The following is a 22,015-nucleotide window of genomic DNA, read 5'->3' as shown; positions in this document are numbered from 1 at the left end:
GGACGAAGCTATACATATATTTCTCAATCGCTATGAGCAAAACTACATTCAAAGAGTCGAGCTTTGTCAGAAAGACGACAAAATGGGTTATTCAGAACCATGACTAAGTTATGAATCAGAAAATCAAAGAGCTCAACAAAGAGCAATCAGTCAAGATTACGGTCGTTCGATTCCAAAAGACCTCAGTTACTAAGACTGAAACCAAGCAAGTCAAGTAATATTGACTCAGATGATTGATAGGAATTCACTAAAAAATGTTTTTTCTAACCTTTGTAACTATTCCTTAAGTTCTTTGCATGTAGCCAAAGCATCCTGGTGGTTCTGTTTTTCTTTTTGAAGTTCAACATCTAAAGCCTCAACTTTTGCACGCAAACTGCTCACTTGAGCAACCAACTTCTGTGCCCATCTTTCAAGTGTATTATAGGATTCTGCCATACATTTCAACTATGTCTCTGCCATGCAGTTCAACTTCAGAAAAGATACCTATTTAAACTGAAAACTTCCCAATTTTTTTAGAATGCCGAATACTTTTTTTATTATTATTAGTAAGCATGTTTTTAAATGAGATCAGTAACTATTTGATGCTGGCGGGGTTCGAGCCCCAGACCTCTAGTATCATCACCCAAAGGTTTTACCGACTTTGCTAGTCGGCACCTGTAAAAAAAAATCAATTGGCATTGATGCTGACTTTGCTGCTGAATACATTGCATCTGGTTGTTTAGAGAAAATCAATTAGCAAGAAATTATAAGTGCAAAAACCATAAAAGCTTAACGAAAGCCCAAAACGCATATCACCATTTCCATAATGTATGGATGCAGAGCAACAGATGGAATTGAAACCTGTTTTAACACGGAAATATCATTAGAAAAGCTAATACCCATAGCCAAACAGGTGGAAAAAATGAACGCAAAACACAAAAGTTTCAATAAAAATTGTATTTTGTTTTTTTGAAACTTGGCGGTGCTCCATAGGGTAGTGTTCGGGGTAATCAACTTGAAACTGAGAAGTTTCAGCATAAGAGTTTCTGTGAAAGTTGTCCACTTTTACAAATTTAAACATTTAACAAAACTATAAAATTATTCGTACGGATAAGAGTTCATAGTTATGTGATTTCCATTGCACTTCTCATGGATGTTTTTTAAGACATTCTCATTCAAGACTGTATGTCTAAAACACTGTGCGACAGCCATCATGTTAATACCTTCATGAATTTCCATTCTTAATAAATTCTTCCCACGACATATTATGTGGAACAAAAAAAAAGTGCATCTCAATTCAAAATTTATCTACATAGATCTATATACACTACTACCTAAAATATGTCTACTACTAATGTGCTTCAAAACCTTTGTTCTAGATATCGTGAATAATATGTTGTAATCTTGTGTGAAAAAATTGCTTGCTTGATGCTTCAGAGTTAGGGGTGTCATACCAATTAGCCGTTAGGGTAATGTGGTTCTTTGAAGTAGTCGTGTATGTGGGATGCAAGTGTATTTTATAAATAAATGATAGATGTACGTGGTGAACATCTATAAAAAGTAAGAATAAGTTAAACTGTTGAATAGACACTCACACTTCATTAAAATTTGATATCTTTCAGTACCTCAGCTTTGGGAAGCCAATCTTACAGTCTTTCAATGGCCTCAATAAGATGGAATGGTGGTGGTTATAGCTACCTGATCCAGTTGACTGTAGTAATAAGATCTTTGAAGCATTAATAATAAAAAATGAGGTGTGATGTACAGAGTCATGTATATGAAAAAGAAATAGATCTATAAACAAAACTAAAATATCGAGAACATTACAAAGATAAAGGCTGCAAATTTACACCAATAATCTACATATACCATCATCATAAAGATATATCCACAAAATCAAGATCTTATTACTCACGTGAGAGTCCTCCATCAACAAAAAGAAAGGTGTACACTCAAGGTTGCACATTAGAACTTAATATGAGTTGGGTACATGCACTTCTTAACATATTCTATGTGATTTTTTAGGTTACCGTAATCTTTGGCAACACTATGAGCTAATTAAACATAAAAGTTCTACCTTTAACCTTATGACTTTATCGGTTCTAAAGTCTGGACCAATCTACAAATTGAGAATTGCTCTTGAATTTCAACAATGGGTAGCTTGTCGTGTCTTCACTTAGAGATTAAAATCAACGTAAATAATTATTGTTCCTATTTCAATTCTCATCATAGCTTGTACTTATTAACATCTAGAACCTAAAGTGCGTGAATTCCATCTGTTTCACTATTAAATAAGAAGCCAAAACTTCCGTATAATCATCATAAACAAAGAAAAGAAAATAAAAGTTATACTAACTGAATTGGCAAAGCATGGATTCCAATCTAAAGTGTTCAGATGCACCTAAACTTAATTTTGCATAGATCCATCTCTCATGACAATAACTCTCTCTAAAGTAATTAACTTCCAACCATGTCTTGACCATCCTAGTGTCACTTAAGATATATATGCCGGATTATGATCATGACTCTTATTGTTTACTACCTAATAAGATCAATATATAAGCACGCTACAAAACTCCCATTACTAAGGAAGTGACCCATATCAAATGCACCTCACCTATTTTTTTTCACCAATATATATAAAAGTATCACAACCAAAGAGATATTTTCAAAATTGTAAAGGCCTTATTTACATTCATTTATGGTCCAGTCAATAAGTCCATATTGATTTTACCCTCAATTTTCCTATATCTCAATTCTAACAGCCATAACGGCTGAGACAATTGAAGGCCAATTTAGTTATAGTTCCTTCTCTTGTTTGCAAATTGGTACTCATAGAAAGCGTCTAGTTGTGTCTTTCATATTGCCACACTTTTAAGGAGGTGAAATTTCATGTCAACTTCATTTGTCTTACTTAAAACAAGTATATATAAAAAAACTCCTCATAGACATACATTCAATCCATGATCTAAAACATTCCAATTAGCACTCCTTGTAGCATGCATCAATATATTTCCATAAAATGGTATTAATTGAGTAAAAAAGAATGGACTTATACCCGGAATCAGTAGAGTACTCGAAAAGCTTTCCTTTAGTTGAGAAAACAATCAAAGAAGAACTGAGATCTCATGAGCCTTAGCAAGCGACCGTCTCGTCTTGCACTTCTTCATACTATCAAAAGACGATTCCACATTGTTGAAGGAAATACCTAACATAGATTTGAAATATTATATATTTAAACCTAAGCAAATAACTTCTATTGCAATCTAAGTTTATGCATAGAATACATGTTCCTCAGTATGAGATTTAAAACTGAAATGCCAAAGCGTAAACGTTGGTGAAGAGAAATGGTAATAGAACTCAAACCACAGATTTACTGCTTTGATGAAATCTCGCATTGTAAAATGTTGCTCCCTGATGACCTTGTCTCCCAAGGACTTTAGACTCATTACGGACAGAGGGCAAGAATTGTGAATCTAGGAAAGAAAATAAATTGAAATTAGTGAGAGCGTAAGAGGAGGGCGGTGGGGTTACATTAATCATACTTACTTCGCTAGAAATCCAAATAGAAATAAGAGCGATGAGCTGGATATTACAAAAGCCAATTTGTAGGAGTATGACAATGAATCCCTAGTAGATTGAAACAAACTTGATGACTTAAGCTGCTTCCAACCTATTTTCTCCTTTCTTCTAAACTTGCTCACTGTGAAAGAAAAAATAATCGAATTAATAGAATCAATTTTCAAATCAAAGAGAGAAAAAGAGTTGTGCATCGTGTTTTCAAATGTAAATCAGTAATTTAAATAGAGATGTGTTAGAATTGAGTTAGGGTTTTCACATACCTTAAGCTTCTCTTTGAATTCTGCAAAAGTGACTGCTCAGGGATTGATGTTGTTGAATACTCAACAGGCAAACTACCAACATCTGATTTGTGATGGTTGTAGTAAATCAAATCCTCAGAGTCTCCATTAATTCTCATATCAGAGTAATATGATCCACCAGCAAAATTTGCATGGGCCAAAGTGCCATAACTAAATGACTTCCTAAGATTAGACTCATCCTTGCTATCTTCCAACTCCCCTTCCTCGCTATCATCAAGGGAATTTGTGTCAAACGGATACGTGAGGTCTGCGACGTCACTCCTAGTAGAGCACCTACCCTTACTGTCCTCTTCCTCACATACCTTCTTTACTCTTCAAGTAGATACATAATTTTTGAGAATGTTCACTTTTCTCTAACCTACTTTAAGAGCCAAAAGTTTATCTTTCTCTGATGAGAGCGCTTCTGACCTAGGAGATAATGGAATTAGTGATGCTTCTCTCTGCACTGTCTCAGAATTTTCTTGTGTGGTTCTTAGTTCCAATAACCTGAAAAATAACTGCCAAAAAATAAAGCACAATGTCATATGAGAAAACTTCGAAGCTTGATCATGGAAAAAAAAACAATAAATATATCAGGAGTCACATACGCATATAGAAGGATGAGGTTCAGCGTCACCACTCACGAGTTAGAGGCACACTAACTTCAAATTCATCTTTCTCAGCTTTTGATGCATATTCTGCAAGATTTAACAATGCTATTCCAAAAATTGGTGTCTTAATTTTTGTCCCTGGCTCAAGACCTGAATAATAACGAAAAACGGATAGGGAAGCTGAATAACTTTAAAAAAGAGAAAACACCATAATGATATAAGAACCAAATTGATAGTAACCTGAGATATGCACATAAAACACCAATTATTAATTAAAATAGAAAGGAACGCCTAATATAAACATAAAACACAATATTTCAAACAGAAACCCATGAATTACATATCAATGTTTAAAATAGCTGTGACTTTGGATATAAAGTTCATGTTGGTAGAGCTCTAAAATTTCAACACATCACTCATCACAATTACTCAACCATTCCCTATTAGAATAAATCCTAATGGTAAAAGCTTAATCAACCTAATAGACAGTTATTTAATTGAAATCACAGTCATGGTTGGTCAAACTCACACTCTAGCACATGTATTATATCAGTGCCAGGAAAGTAAAAGCTAAAAGAAAAAGGGGTTGAGTGCATTCAAAATAATGAACATACAATACCTGAGTAAGTTGACGACTTGACGGCTTTCATGATTGCCACGCAAAAGAGTTATATTCGCCAAGGATATCTGTTAATAGTTAAAACACCGTGGATCAACATCTTACAAAGATTACCAAGCCAAAAAAAAAACGTCTTACAAAGATTCAATTAAAAATAAAAAAAAAAAAAAAAAAGAGGATTACTGTAAATACCTTGCTTTAAGAAGTAAAAGAATTGTAAAAACTTCAAGACAATTGTATCCACGATCGACAAAATCACCCTTTGACATATTGAGGAAGAATTATAAATTTGAGGAATAAAAGAAAGACATACAGATAGCACAATAAGAGATATACCATAAAAATGTAATTTGTCTCTGGTACATGTCCACCGGTTTGAAAGAGCTTGATAAGATCATTAAACTGGCCATGGATGTCACCACGAACAGTGACTGGACTGTGGACAGGTTGCACATTTGACTCTTCAATGAGAATCTCTTTCACCTGAGAAATTAGGGTTTGGGGATTATTATTATTACTATTAACGAAATTGGAGAAGATAATAAATTGGAGATTATTATTATGTACTTTCTGCCTAAGATGAAAAACAAACTTCTCAAAATTGGCATGCCAAAGAACTTCTTTCTCGCATAGCATAGCCTTTTTTCTCTCATCCATCTCTAGAGCTTCAACCTTGCGCTGTAAAATAAATGAAGATGGTTAGGAATCAGAATCGTACTAATTCTTTTATGTCCAACTAATAATCAACTGAACAAACCTTTTCTCCAACAGTTACATCAAAAGATTTCCCTGAGGCATTAGCTTCAGAAGTAGCATCAATACCAGTATTTGGTACAAATAAAAATCTATCTGAAGGAATGCTAGCACTCATAGCTTGTTGTTCGGCAGTCTCTATTTCAACAAACTATAGATAGTAAAAGAAAGAGAGAAAACAAATGTCAGTAAACTGTTTGGACCAGAATAATAAAATTTGAGAAAAAAAATTAAAAGGTAAAATCAAATGGATTTGGTTGTTCGAAAGAATATCCACCAGTAAATTATCAATCATCACTTAGAAATCAGAATCTTATTAATTAAATGTGCTACAGCATGAGCTCGTAGATCTATATCAATTAAATTGCTCCGGAGGCCAACGACGATGACAGATAGATACTACTTCTGATGAAAGAAGCGATTTGGAGTTTTAAGGAAGGGTTTTGTTGAGAATGGAAGCGAACTCGGGAGGTTTTGCTCAAAGAGATTTCGCTTGATTGATTTTTTTTTACAGGAGATTTAGATTTAAATCTCAACTCTGAAATAAGATTTTACCTTATTCCCCTCATATATCTGTGCGGAGACCATTTTCGATTATGTTATATTTTTCGTGAAGATAATCTGTTCTCTTTCTGGGGGTTTTGTTTTTTTTATCTTTTTTTTTGTTTGGATTAGGAACAATTGAAACGAACAATTGAAATTGGGAAAAGAGGGCGTGGAATTCCTTTTTTTTCTGCCGAATTATTGCAAAAGCTGAGGTGTCCACCTCAGAGAAAAAAGGGGGCTAACGTGGGTTCCTGGGAGCATTCTCAACTACTCAGTATTCATGGTCTTTGATGAGATTAGTAGTATGCAATTGAAACCGGATTTGGGGTTCGATTTCGGTCCGGATTCGGTTTCGGGTTTTTTACCCCTTTTAACGGGTTTAGAGCTAAATTTTCGGGTCGGACTCAAGTCGGTCCGGGTTTAGAGAGTGTGATCAAACCCTACCCTACGTATTTCGGTTTGTATTCGGGTTTGGATTTTGTTGGGTTCGGGCAGAGTTCGGTGCGGATATTTTGTTTGGGTTTTGGGCGGATTTCAGGTTTTGGGCAAGATGGACATCTCTAGGTACTAGGGAGAAATATATTCTGGAGTCATGGGGCAATCTGATAGTGGTTATTAGGACATTTGTCAAAGGCAAAACTGGTTGCAATAGTAACCAGTAAGATGTAAAATAATACTCAATGAGATGGTTCGAAGAAAAAGAAGTTATCAAAAATAAAGAGCCATCAAAGAGCTTTTATTTTGGCCCATACTGATTTTAAAGGTAAAGTTTCATGGACTCGAGATCTCTACAACCGGGTACAGAGATCATCTCTGTAACCGTGTTATCTCGCCGTTCATTCAAATTTGAGATGTGTGTGTGTGCCTCGATACCTGTGTGTGTGCTCCGAGACGTGTGTGTGCGTCGAGATACGAGATGGGTGTGTGTGTGGTACAAAGATTGATCTCTGTACCCGGTTATAGAGGAACCGCTCTCAAGTTTCATAATCTCAAAGATCTTATGGGTGTAATGCTCCATGATGTTCGTGGATCGTGTGCTTTAAGATCGATGTTCAAAATCAGATGTTTGTGTTAAAGATTAATAGGGAAAATCATTAATTTTATTAGAAAACAAAGATTGATTACGAGATTTAATTTTTTGAGATAATCGATGATTCTTTAATTCGACCAGTGTTTCTGATATTGGTCTGGGGTGATTTTGCTTAAATGATTCTTCAGCTTCATCAAACATTAACCACAACTTATCATAGACAGATAGACAATCACATTATCACAATTAGACATGAAAATCTCTTAGTACTATTTAGCGATCTGTTTAAATAAATGACTCACTAAAAGCATCTTTAAGTGGAAGCATCAAGTGTCAATTTGCATCCACCATTCGGAATTTCGACAAAATCCATCTCTAGGCGTAGGCAAATATAGAGGCATTGAGCGTCTAGCTGCATCTGTGGAGGCAAATTTGTTGTTTCGTTTGTGGATCAGATGCGACACTCCTACTGTCGTGCTACATTACCACTGTCGCATTATTTATTTATTTATTTTACTTTGACCAGAATAGCCGCAACACTTCCAATTAATGTCACGCGACACTCCAACTATTGCTAGCTTGCTCCAACGGTAAAACAAAAAAAGACAAAAAACGGTCAGAATTCTACTTCCAAATAATATATCTACACTCATTTTCTTCTTCATTTTACATACACTCAACATTAACACTCTACTGAGAACTCAACCAATATTTCTCATCAATTCTCAACAAACAACACACATATTTTGCCAAAAAAAAAGGATTATAAAGTGTATAAGTTTTTTCCCCTTCAATCTTCATCTTCGTCTTCTTCTTCTCCTGCGGAAGACTCGACAGATAGTCTTGATGAGAAATTTGTTAACGTCATTCCTCTTATCAAGTACAGCTTGGGTGTACTTGTACAAACACAAATGCATGCTCCAAAGGCACCACATGGTGGTTCAAAAAACTATGCTTTGACTTTGGAAATCTTGAAAGCCAACTACTTCTTCGATAGTCCTATTTTTTTGAAAGAGGATTTCAAATGGCGCTTTCATATGAAGACACATTTATTCCTTCACATCTTCAACGATCTTCATACTCATTTTGAGCACTTCCAGCCTAAAGTTAACAATGTTCGTAAACCTGGGATAGATCATTTGATCAAGATAGTTGTGTGTGTGTGTGGCTTTGCGCATTCTTGGTTATGGTACGGTAGTTGATCAAGTTGACGATCAATTATACATTTCCGAGCAATCTGGCAACCAGGCGTTGAGGCATTTCTGTGATGCAATTATCAAATTGTACAGTCCAGTCTACTTTCGAAGGTCAAACATTGCAAACACAGAATGCTTACTTGCACAATCAGCCGCACGTGGATAGCCTAGTATGTTAGGAAGCATTGATTGCATGCATTAGGAATGACATAATTGTCCAACTGGATGGCAAAATGCTCACAGTGGTCGTTCTGGAAAACCATATGTTATTCTTGAAGCTGTTGCAACCGAAGACCTGTGGATATAACATTCTTTTTTTGGGATGTAAGGGTCACACAATGACATCAACATGTTGGACAACTCGCCGGTGTTTGAGTACATAATCAATGTACTTCCCCACCTATTTATTTTGAGGTAAATCATCATAGCTACAATATGGGTTATTATATAGCTGATCGATGCTATCTATCCATACTATATGACACTTATACAAATAATTTCAAAATCTAATGCTCCAAAGATGAAGTGGTTTCCAATGATGCAGAAAGCTACAAGGAAAGATATTGAAATAGCTTTTGGGGTTTTGAAATCTAAATTTGAGATTTTGGCAAAACCTTGCAAATTATGGCATGTGGAGACAATGAGTATTGTAATTATGAGAATATGTATCATATTGAACAATACGATAATTGGAGCTAAAAATAAGAATTATGAAATAAGGAGGTACAATCCTGATCCAGAAAGGCAACCACAGATTCCACCTACTCGGGAAGGCTACATTGAGGGGACTCTACTACTTCAATCAAAGACTATGTATGATAGACTTAAAAACAACCTTATTGAGCATCTATTGAGCATTAAGGGTGACCGAAATTGAGTCGATTATTGTAATTTAATTTAATTTTGCAAATGTATGTTTCCTTTTAATTATCAATAAAATGTGTTAACCAATTTCTCTTTTATTATATATTTCAATTAAACTAACACCTAGAAATAAAAGTTTGTTCTTATTAAAAGACTAACACATTACATATTCATAGAAAATAAAAGTTCATTACATATTGACATCCACTATGGCATCCATTGATTATAGTAGTTTTAACCACTCTTAACCTTTGCCATTACATCACCCAACAACTCTCATTTTACACACACTAGCACTTTGATCAATAGATCAAGACCTTTTTCTTCAAAGTTCGTAAAACTTCTTCAGTTCCCTGACACCATCACAACTATTTGGGCATGGAATCTGTGTATAGGGACAATACCTATATCAATTATCTTCCTCGCCATAACACGTTCATATCAACACGTTCATATATATATATATGGATCATACATGCATTTAAAAAATCTTACTTCTTCACCATCTTCATCACGCCTACTATATATGAGCATATAACTTTGGCAATGTGGTGTCTAAGACACCTTGCATTCAATTGATTCAAATACTTGCATGATAATGCAAGGTGTTTCTTTGAGATGCAAATTCGACACCTCTCTTAATCGAGTGTATCAAAATAATAGGATTGTTGAGTTGATTCGCCAACGACAGTATGTTGGGTACTTTGTTGCAATGATGAAGAATCAGCCGTGGTAAAATGAAATGGTTGTGGAGATAGTTTTGGAATTTGAGTGTGGGGGCGAGAATGAAGCAGTGAACTGAAATTTGCATTTTTTACAGATAGAATGCGACAGTCGTAGTGTCGCACGACAGTGGGAATGTCGCGCGACAGAGGAAGTGTCGTGTGGGGCAGGTCCTACACGAAATTTGTGATTGTGTTTTGCGTCCACCTAGAGTTGGTCATTGTTTGTGAATACTTGCCTCAAACATGACACTTGATGCCTCCACCACTTAGAGATGCTCTGACGTCAAGTAAATGTTTCATCAAACACTCATATATATATCAAAATTAAAACTCAAATGTTAAAATTAAACCGACTTATCAAGGAACAGAATAACGGAACGACACCTACTAGCAACTCATCCAATATGGTGATGCATAAAATGGTGAAGCAACTTTAGGCACATTGATAGGAGTAAAGGAGGTGTTAAACACTTTCTCCAAGCTTACAGGCTTGAAACTCAATGTTAACAAGACCACCATGCTTACTGGTAGTATCTCTGACTATGGAGGAAAAGATTTGGCAGACATTATAGGAGTTTCTCTAGTTAAACTAGGGCTGGTCATCGAGCTACCCGAGTTGAGTTTTGCTATACTCGAGCTCGACTCGAACTCGACTCGAACTCGCATTCGAGCTTAATATTGAAGCTCAAGCTCGACTCGCCTAGTTATACTAATAGCTCGAGCTCGACTTGGCTCGACTCGTTTTACACTTCGAGCTCGAGCTCAGGTTCGAACTTCGAAGTTCAGTTATGCTTTCGTTTGAACTTGAACTTCGAGCTCAAACTCGAAAAAAAATGTATATAAAACATTAAAACTAGTATAAATTGTAAATTATAGTTGGGTATAAAGTATAAAATGTCGTATAAATTATAAATTATATACTACGTATGGGCTTATAAAACAAGTAGCTCGCGAGCTACTCAAGCTCGAGCTCGACTCGAGTAGCTCACAAGTAACTCGCGAGCTACTCGAACTCGAACTCGAACTACTCGCTATCTAGAATGAGCTTTAAATTAAGCTCAAGCTCGACTCATACTTTTGTGCGAACGAGTTTGAGTCGAGCCTTCGACGAGCCGAGCTCGAGTTACCCACGAATAACTCGACTCGATGACCAGCCCTAGGTTAAACCCCCTGTAAAATACTTGGGACTCCCTCTTACAACATCTAGATTGGGAATGAAGGATTGCCTACCTTTGATAGAGATGTACTCTTCAAGAATAACAAATTGGAAGAATAGGATGCTCACATTTGCCGGGAGAGTGCAACTGATTCAGTCAATACTTCAATCTTTCCTCAGTTATTGGGGCAAGACTTTTATGCTACCAAAAGGGGCTTTGAGTAAGATCTCTAAAGTCACAAACAAGTTCTTGTGGTCAGGCCCTTCCATGGATAAGAAACTCCATAAAGCAAGTCATGAAACACTAAGATACAGCAGATTGGAGGGTGGACTAAACATCATAGATGCAAAGGTATGGAATGAAGCAGCTATTTGCGGGCTCATCTTCAAAATTGCCAGCAAGGAAGACTCTCTATGGTCAAAGTGGATCTGGGAGTATCAGTTGAGAGGAAAACACTTTTGGACTCTCAAAGTACCTACTGATTGCTCATGGGTTTGGAGGGCTATCCTTACATACAGGAAAAAGGCTATTAAGTTCTTCACTTATTTGATAGCAACTGGGGAGAAGACTAGTCTATGGCATCATCCTTGGAGCTCAGTTGAATGTCTACACAACAATGCAGAAGCAAGGCAACTCCTTCGGTTACCTGAGGAGGCTACTATTGCTGATTTGATTCACCAAGGGCAATGGAATGACAAGGTTACTGGACTGCCTGAAGGAGAGTTAAAACACAAGATCATGAGTGTGGAAATTCAAACTCGCCTACTGGAAGACAAGACAGTTTGGAATGCTACCTCTACAGGGAAGTATAGCACAAAATCAGCTTACTTGGGGATCAAGAACATCAGGGAAAAGGTGAAATGGTATAAATTGGTGTGGGGCAAACTTTGTGTACCCAAACACTCATTTATTGCTTGGCAATTATTTAGTGGCAGCTTGTCAATGCAAGACAGGCTAATTAAGAAGAATATACTTCATCAGTCAGAATGTATCTTCTGTAGAAACTCAAATGAAAACTCTCATCATCTTTACTTTGATTGCTCATATGCTAAAGAAGTATGGTCTGGAGTTAAGAGAAGCATTGGACTGGATCCGAATGTTCAAAGCTCAAATCAAGAGTGGTATAGAATCTTTAGGAGCACCAGGAAAAATACTACAGACTCAGAGATTCTAAGGGCTATGGCGTGTGTAGTGGTTTATGCACTGTGGAATGAGAGAAATAGTAGAAGATTCAAGAAGATACATCACTCTGCTTCACAGGTTACTAGAGATATCATCAAGAAAATGCTACTGTATTTACAAAAGGAACTAAAGGAAGCCACCAACACCGGAGCAACAAGGGTGATGTTGGACAGGTTGGGCATTCAAATGCAATTCAATAACAAGGTAGCAAAGCAAGTGATGTGGAAAAGCCACCTCCAAATATAGTCATGTTAAACACTAATGGGACCTTGCAAGCTGGTTTGGCAGGCTATGGTGGCTTATTCAGAGATGCAGAGGGAAGAGTACTACTCATATACAAGGGAGGTTCTAGGAAAAAGTCCATATTACTTCTAGAATTACTTGGCATTGAAGCTGGCTTGAGTATAGCAGTTAGAATGGGAATCCTTTCCTTGCAGGTCAATTCTGATTCAGAAAGAGCGGTGAACATCGTCAATGGGACAGAAGATGCCCCGTGGTATTGCTTGAATGTCTTGCAAGCAATAAAGGCACACAAGATGACTCTTACTAGTTTGGAAGTTACTCACATCTACAGAGAATGCAATCGGGCAGCAGATTTTATTGCAAAGTCTTGTAATGAAGATGCAAGTATAGCTTGTCATATAGGTCCTTTGGAGGAGAAGCTAGCTGTAGTAGTTCAGGAGGATGCGAGTGGTTGTACGTACACTAGATTTTAATTAAGACAGGTCAGGGTCTGCCCAACCCTTAATTTCATAAAAAAAAAAAAAAAACTTTAGGCACATTGGAAACCAGATGTGTCCTTTCCACAAGTGTTAAGAAGCAAACTGAGAGAAAGTGGGACATTGAGATGGATACCTAATACATTAGCTTTGATGGCAGTACAAAGGCACACTGCGGCTTCAAGGTCAGCAAGACCTTTGATAAGGGTGCAACAAGGGGTGTTAGGAGGAGTACCCACTTGAACAGTGACTAACCGACATTAAAATGAAAAATTGAGAAGTTGATCAAACGTGCATGCTTGTACGCCAATATATGTTGCTGGCAGATCAAAGATGTTGATATCCTTAGTTGCTTATATGTTGTTGCATGATGGAGAAATATCTTTTATACGATTTCTAATAATGTGACACTTTATTAACGAAAATATTGTGACACTTCATCAATAAATCCTGTTACATAGGACCTGAATTCATTTTATCTTTAGAGCAGTCTATTCTAATATTTCCGCATAAGATCCTTAAGTAAACTGCAGGTTTGTCTTTCTTACATAGCTGACATCATCTCTGTCTTGGCATAAACCATTTTTTTTTTTTTTTTTGCTAAGTTGGCATAAACCAATGGGTTGTATTAGAAGGCTCAATCACAATGCAAATAGAGCGTTTTGTTTAGCTAGGTAAGCTTGAAGTATAACAAAGATTAAAAAAAAAAAGGTACAAGGTTGTATATATAGTGAAGGCAATAGGGTGCCCAGGATTCACTCTGAGATACTGACTCATTTATAAGAATGAGCTAATTTACGTTCATTTACATCTAGCAAAAATCTCAAAAGGGTCCTCCCACTTCTAAATCCAAGGGGGTCTACCTACAAAGATTACTGATTCAATATCAGGTCAGGTTACACCAGCTTTTGCTTAGGCATCAGATATGAAGTTGGCCTCTCCAAGTAGCTGTAATCTTCAGGGACTGCAGATGTGCAGAGCAAGCTTACACTTCGACCATCTGGCCTGTAACTCCAAAGGGATATTTCCACTTCCAAAAGCTACTGCAGCAACTTCAGAATCAGTCTCTACCCATATATGCATCCAAACCAGAAGAATTGCTTTCTCAATGCCTTCAACAATAGCTACAGTTTCTGGTCTAACGTTTTTACCATTACCTAAATTTTTCGCATGGTTATTTCAAACTCACCAGTATTGCCTCTATAGGAACAGCAATACCAGAAGTTCCAGGGTTCCCCGCAGTTAACCATCGGTATTTAGCTTTATAATATTATTTTATGGAAAAATCCAACTACAATGTTTAGTTTTGGAGATTCTCTTGGTCTAGGCATGACAATCCTGAACCTAAAAGAGTTGTTTTCCTGCAATGTGTCAGAGTTATGAGCTTTAGTAAGATCTCCTGTCCTCTTCACTTGAGTTCTGATGTACAACTTACACTCCCGTAAGCTGGCTACCTTACCATCAAAGTTAACGATATTCCTTTGTTTCCAGATGCGAACCATGCCGGAATCAATTGATGCTGTCCAAAGATGTTGCAACCTTATGCTCCAGTTTGTAGAAATTTTCAGGAAAGTCTTTGAATTCCCAAAAACTGAAGAAACCCACTCCCACACTAGCTTAGATGTCTATCTGTTTCACGCCTCTTCTTACATTGTCTGCAACAGGATGCTAATGGAACCCCCATCTTCTGTAGCCTGACATCAGTAGGAATGCCTCTCTGAATGATCTTCCATGCTAAAGCTGCACGTCTAGGGTGTATGTATATATTGGTTCCAAATGTATCTGATCCCTTCATCTTCTACCAGCAAGTCACATACTTTGGCTCTGCATCCCTTGAATTCTTCTCTGCTTACGTTGAGTAGCTCCTTGAGTGAATGCTGCCAGTTACTCCTCCAAATTTCCATTACTGTGATCTCCCTTCTACCTCTTTCTAGACCAGTTTTGATACCAGTCCAGATTGAGGGGGTTTATGATAACAATCTCTCCAATTAAAAGACTTGGCAATCACCATTGTGTATCTCCCAAGTTTCTTCATTAGCACTGTTCTTATATCTCCTTTAATCTTCTGGTGCCCAGCCCACCTTCATTTGCATACCATTACCCAGCGTCGCTCCTTTTCTGCAAGTAGGGTCACAGGTCACCAGACCACAAGAAGTTCCTCATGATTGCCACAACATCTTTGATCTAAGATTTAGGCCATCTACAATTTGCCATATTGCCAATGATTCGCTTCATACGGCAGATTTACATAGCATTGCCAAATAGAATGTAGCTTTGTCTTACATGAAACTCATTTCTAAGTAAAAGGGGGTAAATTGAGATGAGAAACAGTGACAACACATCTCCACTCCCTCTATCCTGCCTAAGGAGAACACTCTTACACTTCAGAAACCCCAAAATTCAAGGATTGAATAAATAGTTGGACAATCCCCAAGTAGCTTTGCTCTAATCACCATTTAACAGTTTCATGTCATCTTGAAGGTCTTTGTTATTTGTCGTAGAGCCACTTGTAGTATTGATTAAATAGTTGGGCAATCCCCTAGTAACTTTGCTCTAATCACCATTTAACAGTTTCATGCCATCTTGAAGGTCTTTGTCTATTTGTCGTAGAGCCACTTGTAGTAAGATCTGTATTTGCTACAAAAGAACTACCAGTAAATTGCTTGCATTTTGACAGAAATGACAACTGAACAATAACTAATCCAGTCTAAGACTCAATTAAAGAAGAATTTCATATGCAATGAAAATCTTCACTTTCCCAATAAAAGAAAAAAACACAACAAAGCACATGAAATAGGAAGCTTGTGGCTCATATATACTGAAGTATTGAACGCGCATGGGACTAGCAGAGTGGTGAAAACAAACGTCAGGTATTAGAATAAAATTATGAAGAGAAAACGAAATATTCCATGATTTCAAGAAACTCCTTTATAGTAAAAATAAACAAGCACTTCTATAAATATCAGATTCAGATTTTCAAACATACATAACTGTATCTGTTATCTCCCCAAATCTTCCATGTCATCTAAATAAGCATGTTTATAACCATCACCTTCAGTACACCTGCTCCTTTCCTCCATTCTTCACAAAGCATGAGAAGGACTTAAGATCAAAAAGCTTCATTTCTCATCTTTCTCATATCTAATTTCCTCAGCCTCCTCATTTCCTTTTTTCTCATCGTCCGCATTTCTAGGCACCTGAACCAATCCTTCATCAGCAGACTCACTCATACTGAACCCGCCATCCATAAAATCACCCACGTGTTCACTGTTAGCCCCTTTGGCTGGACTGAGTACTTCCCAGAGAAGCAAGTGTAACAAAATCCATGAGCATCGATCCCTACAAATTTTCTCAAGCTTCCCAATTCAAGGATGGCAAGTGAACCACACCCAATATGCATTGTACTTTCAAGTGGTGTCAGCTCCTATCCTATTTACTTGGCAAGACCACAACAAGATGAAGTGATTTTAAACACTGATGGACCTGTTGAAGCTAACAACTCAGGCTATGGGGGACTCATTTGAATTTGTAATGGAGTGGTACAACTAGCATATAGTGGATCCTCTAAATCTAGCATGTGCTATTCCAAGAGCTCAAAGCAACTGAAGCAAGCCTACATGGCTGCTTGAAACTGAACCTGAAAAAGGTTAAGGTAGCTTCTGACTTTCAGGAGAGTTAAGATTCTCAAAGAGAATGAAAATTCACCTTGGTAGATGCAATGTGTTTCTCACAAAATCAAATTTGTACCTCCAAAATCATGCACAGGAATTTCTTTAAACTTGGATACAGCACCGGGCGGTTCAACCCTCCTCCTTGGCTGAAAGCAAGTATGTTGGTGTCTTTGAATCTTCTCTTATCACCTGTCTAAATAATTTCAGGTGTAGAATACAAAACTAGCATTTCCTACAAATGGAGCTGTTGATGGGTTTTTATGTCAAGTGATTTACACAAGACCAACATCAATCAAATCATATTTTTTTTTTATTCTCTAAATCTTCAAAATTACAATTAGTACTGATCTGAATTATGTGCGACACAGTTTTAATAAGAAAATGAAACCTTTTTCGCCTTGAAGTATATCTATGTTTGCATTGCTGTTCAAAGCATTATACTAAAGTCACTAAACAACTCTGCCTTATCTAATATGACTGGGGTCGGCTGAACGATAACAAAACTCCTCCATCCAAATTGTCAAGAAGATCCTTCTTCAAGCCTCTTATCACCACGTGATTTACATCTCCTTTGATCTACCTCTATCCTCAGCCTAATACTACATCTGAAAACTCACAATGCACACACACACACACACACTAGTTATATCTTGTTTAAAACAAAAAAGAATAAGAAACTAATAGGTAAAATAAAAATGCCAATAAACCTTTATTCTAAGTTAGTTTCAGCAATGCATAAGCCTAACTCTGCCCCTTCAAGCCATAATAAACAGCTAGCACAAATTACATTTCCAGTGCGTGTGAGACAGGCCACATATTGCAGTGTGAAAACAGTTGGCTAGCTTCTACTTTAATTTAAATAAGTAAAGAATAATCAATCAGGGGAAAAAGTTCAAAATTTTCTACTTACCTCGAATTGCAACACTAGTACTCCACCTCAACATACTCATCGTTCATCCCTGTGCATACATGTCATGGAAATTAAAAAAGGACAGTTTCTGCGAAAGCTTAAAAAGCAGATCAAATTTCCATAATAAGGAAACCTATATACTTGAAATCCTAAGAGAAGTTACTGAACAAATTGAGAGAAGTGTGTATCATGAATTTCAAGCCAAGTTACATTTACACGGATAGGTGTGTCCGTATCAGACACAGATACGAAGTGTCTGACACGGCAAAATATTAAAATTTGAGGTAAATCACATACAATATGTGTCCGACACGGACACACGGATACGTATCCGAAACAGACTTTTTTCAAAATATGGCGTGTTCATGTAACATAGATTTCAAGATTTTCTTTATATTTGAACCTTTTTCCATGCATGTTTCAACACAGGTTACCCTTTATTTCCGTTCTTACATTTTCCTCTTATCTGAAAAGGCAATTTGAATTTGCGAGCACATAATTTATGAATAGACAAAGGCTTATTGGGGAACTAAAACCATTAATCAATTAGTTATAAGCAAAGTTTCCTTCATACTAACATGGATATCATCCAAGGTGCTCCTAGTGGTAGACACATCGACATGGTTCACCCTGTGCATATATTCCTCCATTAGCTTTAACATGAACCACCATAAAAAAAAAAGCTTTAACATGAACCGAAGGTGAACACTTGTGCTGCCCAAAGAATTGATAAAGCAGTCCATTTGCTCTATAAACCAAAATGCTTTATTGTTCTCTGTGGTGCAACACTTGGAGGAGTATATATATATATATATATAAGAGAGAGAGAGAGAGAGGGTAAAATTTAGAGCCTTCTGGGACACATATACATACTACACATACAGAGCTCAGTTCCAAAACACATAAATCAGATAAATAAATAAGGGGTACCCATAAATAAGTCCAAGACTGATGGGGGCTAAAGGAGTCATTTCAATATTCTTCCAAATCTTCTTGTACAGTGCTTAAAGGATCTACGCTGAACTGCAGTTTTGTCTTTGTTACGCAACTTTCATCTTCCCTATCATGCATAAACCAATAGGTTCTATTGTAAGGCTCCAACACAGTAGACAGTTATTTTTTAGCAGAGGGGTACAAACACAAGAAACACTGACAATACAGCTCCTACTCCACCCATAAACTGCCTAAGGACAAGAGACATACATTTCCAAAAACCTAAAATCTTCATATTGAATGCTTAGTTGGAGGATCCCCTAGTAATTTCAATCTGTTCAGTATTTATTAAGTTAATGTCATTTTGAAGGTCATTGTTTCACTGTTGTGGAGGCACCGGGTAGTAAGGGTAGTAAGACCTGTAGCTATGGAGATTTTCTATGAAAGAACTGCCAGTTACCTGCTTTTATTACAACAGAAATGACATCGGAACAATTACTAATCTAGAGACTCAATTAAAGAAAAATGTGATATGCAATGATATTCTTCAGTTTACCAATCATTAAAAAAATAAAAAATAAAATCAACAGAGCACATAAAACGTTGCAGAGTGATGAAAACAAACAATCAGGCATTAGAACTAAACCATGAAGAGCAAAAAAGATATTCCATGATTCAGGATACCCTTTTATAGTCAAGAAACAAGCACTTTTATAAATATCAGAATTAGATTTTCAAACCTACATGATTGTATTTGTTTATCTTCCCAAAACTTGCAAGTCATCTAAATAAGCATGTTTATAACCACAACTTTGAATACACCTGCTCCTCCTTTCTTCCATTCTTCATAAAAGCATGAGAATTGAGAAGGCCTTAAGATCAAAAGCTTCATTCTCATCCTCCTAATATTTTATTTCCTTGTCCTCCTCATATCTTTATTTTCTCATCCTCCACATTTCTAGGCACCTGAACCCATCCTTCATCACTAGACTTTGAGCTCATACTCAGCCCATCATCCACAAAATCACCCACACGTTTCACTTTTAGCTCCTTTGGTTGGACTGGGTACTTCCCAGAGAAGCAAGCATAACAAAATCCATGAGCATCGGTCCCTAGATACTTTCTCAAGCTATCCAATCCAAGGAAAGCGAGTGAATCACACCCAATATGTTTTCTAATTTCCTCCACGTTCATCCTATTTGAAATCAACTCCTCCGAGCTCGGTGTGTCTACTCCATAGTAACAAGATCCAATAATTGGTGGACTTGCAATCCTCATGTGGACTTCCTTGGCTCCAGCTTCCTTGAGCAACCTAACAATCTTTGAGGACGTCGTACCCCTCACAATTGAGTCATCCACGACCACCACCCTCTTCCCTTCTAATACAGACCTCACGGGAGCCAATTTAAGCTTCACCCCGAAGTCTCTAATCTTCTGTGAAGGCTCGATGAACGTCCTCCCAACATAATGTGATCGTATTAGCCCCTCCTCATACGGGACTCCAGCCTTGGCAGCATATCCAAGTGCAGCAACCTTTCCAGAATCCGGTACAGCTATCACAATATCACAGTCCACAGGTGCTTCAGTCGCTAACACCTCCCCAAAATGCCTACGTGACTCATAAACAGACCGACTAAACACAATCGAATTGGGTTGCGAGAAGTAAATGTGCTCAAAGATACACGCTTTCTGTTCGCGATGGGGAAGCAAGCAGAGAGACTGTATCCCATCTTTATCCACCACAATCATTTCTCCTGGATTCACCTCACGCTCATAAGTAGCTTCAATCAAATCAAGTGCGCACGTCTCTGATGCGAAAACAATAGCCCCATTACTCCTCCTACCCATAACAAGAGGCCTAAAACCATAAGGGTCCCGAACCGCAACCAACTTATCTTCGGTAACAAAAACCATAGAATAGGCCCCTTCAAGCTGTTCACAAGCATCAACAATCCTAAGGAAAAAAGGCCTAGCCTTTGATATAGCAATCAAATGAAGAACAACTTCAGTATCAGAACTAGTATTAAAAATAGATCCATTCTCTTCAAGAATAGCTCTAAGTGACTGATAATTCACTAAATTACCATTATGAGCCACACCAACAGACCCAAATCGATACCCAGCAACAAAAGGCTGAACATTTTTAAGCATGGAAGTACCTGCAGTAGAGTACCTAACATGGCCAATAGCTAAATCACCAGGAAGTTGGTCAAGCTTAGACTGATTAAACACTTCAGAAACTAGCCCAACACCAGTAATAGATTTCAAAACATTATCACTGACAGTAACAATACCAGCACCTTCTTGCCCACGATGTTGGAGTGCATGTAGAGCTAGGTAACAAAGACGAGAAGCTTCTGGGTCACCATAGATACCAACAACACCGCATTCTTCTCTAGGCTTATCGTCGTCATCATCATGATCATGAAAGGTGAAATGAGTTTCTGGGGTGGAGTTGATGGGTGAGAGTTTTGTTTGAGTTTTGAGGTGGGAGAAAAGAGAGGGGTTAAAGAGGGTTTTAGGAGAAGAGAAAGAAAGTGTTTTTGAGGATGAGGAAAAAAGAAGGTGGGCTTTTGGAGAAGAGAGACGAGAAGCAGCAGAAGTAGTTGTTGTTGTTGTTGCCATGGGGGAAGAGAGGAAGAAAGAAAACTGCTGGCTTCTCGTACTCGGAAAAGATTATAATTTTTCCAGAAGAGTGCGTAATGTTCGGCGAGGGTTAGTTTGGTACTTTGGTTTCGTGGTACAGAACTCTTTTCAGGGTTTTGAGAGTCGGTCAATCAGCAATGTTATGTTTGACCTTTTTTTCTGTTTGGTTTTTTAGCTAATTTTGCCTGTGTTGTTTTCCGAACGTGTTTGACCCAGGTGCCTAACTGACCCATGTTCTTCTGGTAAAATGAGAACCGTTCTTTGTTATGGAATTTATTAGTCTTTGGTAATTGAAATCACAAGTTGTGTGTGGGGATCCAGAAATACAACTCCTCTTTCTTTTTCGGAAAGGTTGAGAGTCACTTTCAGAGTCGATTACTTTAGATTGAAACAAGTGGCCAAGAATATTCATTTTTAATCGGATATGGGTGCATCCTTTCACACCTCATACCCTGTTTGTATTATCCTCACCTGACTAGGGATATTCTGTACACTCTACTCAATTGTATTAGATATTGAGGAGAGTGTACATGATATCCATAGGATGCACCCATATCCGACTATGGATAACCATACGGACTAGATTCATACAAGGAAAACTCACACTTCTCAAA

At 37.4% G+C, this 22,015-nt stretch overlaps 4 protein-coding genes across 10 annotated transcripts; 2 read left to right on the top strand and 2 right to left on the bottom strand.

The window, feature by feature from the left end:
* Positions 1–19,640, bottom strand: LOC147475765 (phytochrome-associated serine/threonine-protein phosphatase-like). 7 transcript variants are annotated; one of them, XM_086582393.1, is made up of 14 exons: positions 6,100–6,288; positions 5,827–5,973; positions 5,637–5,747; positions 5,406–5,552; positions 5,262–5,329; positions 5,070–5,137; positions 4,448–4,600; positions 3,822–4,357; positions 3,529–3,682; positions 3,346–3,455; positions 3,038–3,187; positions 1,575–1,677; positions 796–840; positions 361–710 (listed from the first exon to the last, which is right to left on the bottom strand). In XM_086582393.1, the coding sequence occupies exons 1-6, from the start codon at positions 6,115–6,117 to the stop codon at positions 5,119–5,121; spliced, it is 510 nt and encodes a 169-aa protein (XP_086438519.1). In that variant the 5' UTR covers positions 6,118–6,288; the 3' UTR covers positions 361–710; positions 796–840; positions 1,575–1,677; positions 3,038–3,187; positions 3,346–3,455; positions 3,529–3,682; positions 3,822–4,357; positions 4,448–4,600; positions 5,070–5,118. The 7 variants fall into 7 exon arrangements, with proteins under 7 accessions (XP_086438517.1, XP_086438520.1, XP_086438519.1 ...); XM_086582391.1 differs by lacking the exons at positions 5,262–5,329; positions 6,100–6,288 and adding an exon at positions 6,378–6,520 and having other exon boundaries at positions 1–710; positions 1,605–1,677; XM_086582394.1 differs by lacking the exon at positions 5,262–5,329 and having other exon boundaries at positions 1–710; positions 1,605–1,677; positions 6,100–6,321.
* LOC147475767 (uncharacterized) lies at positions 9,115–9,471 on the top strand. Its single transcript, XM_086585525.1, has one exon. It carries the CDS (start codon positions 9,115–9,117, stop codon positions 9,469–9,471), a length of 357 nt encoding a protein of 118 aa, XP_086441651.1.
* LOC147475766 (uncharacterized) lies at positions 12,771–13,238 on the top strand. Its single transcript, XM_086585524.1, has one exon. The coding sequence runs from the start codon at positions 12,771–12,773 to the stop codon at positions 13,236–13,238; it is 468 nt and encodes a 155-aa protein (XP_086441650.1).
* Positions 19,442–21,693, bottom strand: LOC147475764 (amidophosphoribosyltransferase, chloroplastic-like). The gene has a single exon (XM_086582388.1). The coding sequence runs from the start codon at positions 21,378–21,380 to the stop codon at positions 19,683–19,685; it is 1,698 nt and encodes a 565-aa protein (XP_086438514.1). The 5' UTR covers positions 21,381–21,693; the 3' UTR covers positions 19,442–19,682.
* Positions 21,694–22,015: the final 322 nt, after the last annotated feature.

Source organism: Coptis chinensis, chromosome 9 (genome assembly GCF_015680905.1).
Source record: "Coptis chinensis isolate HL-2020 chromosome 9, ASM1568090v1, whole genome shotgun sequence".
NCBI lineage: Eukaryota > Viridiplantae > Streptophyta > Magnoliopsida > Ranunculales > Ranunculaceae > Coptis > Coptis chinensis.
The sequence above is the reverse complement of the archived record's forward strand: the minus strand, read 5'-3'. Positions and strand labels throughout refer to the sequence as shown.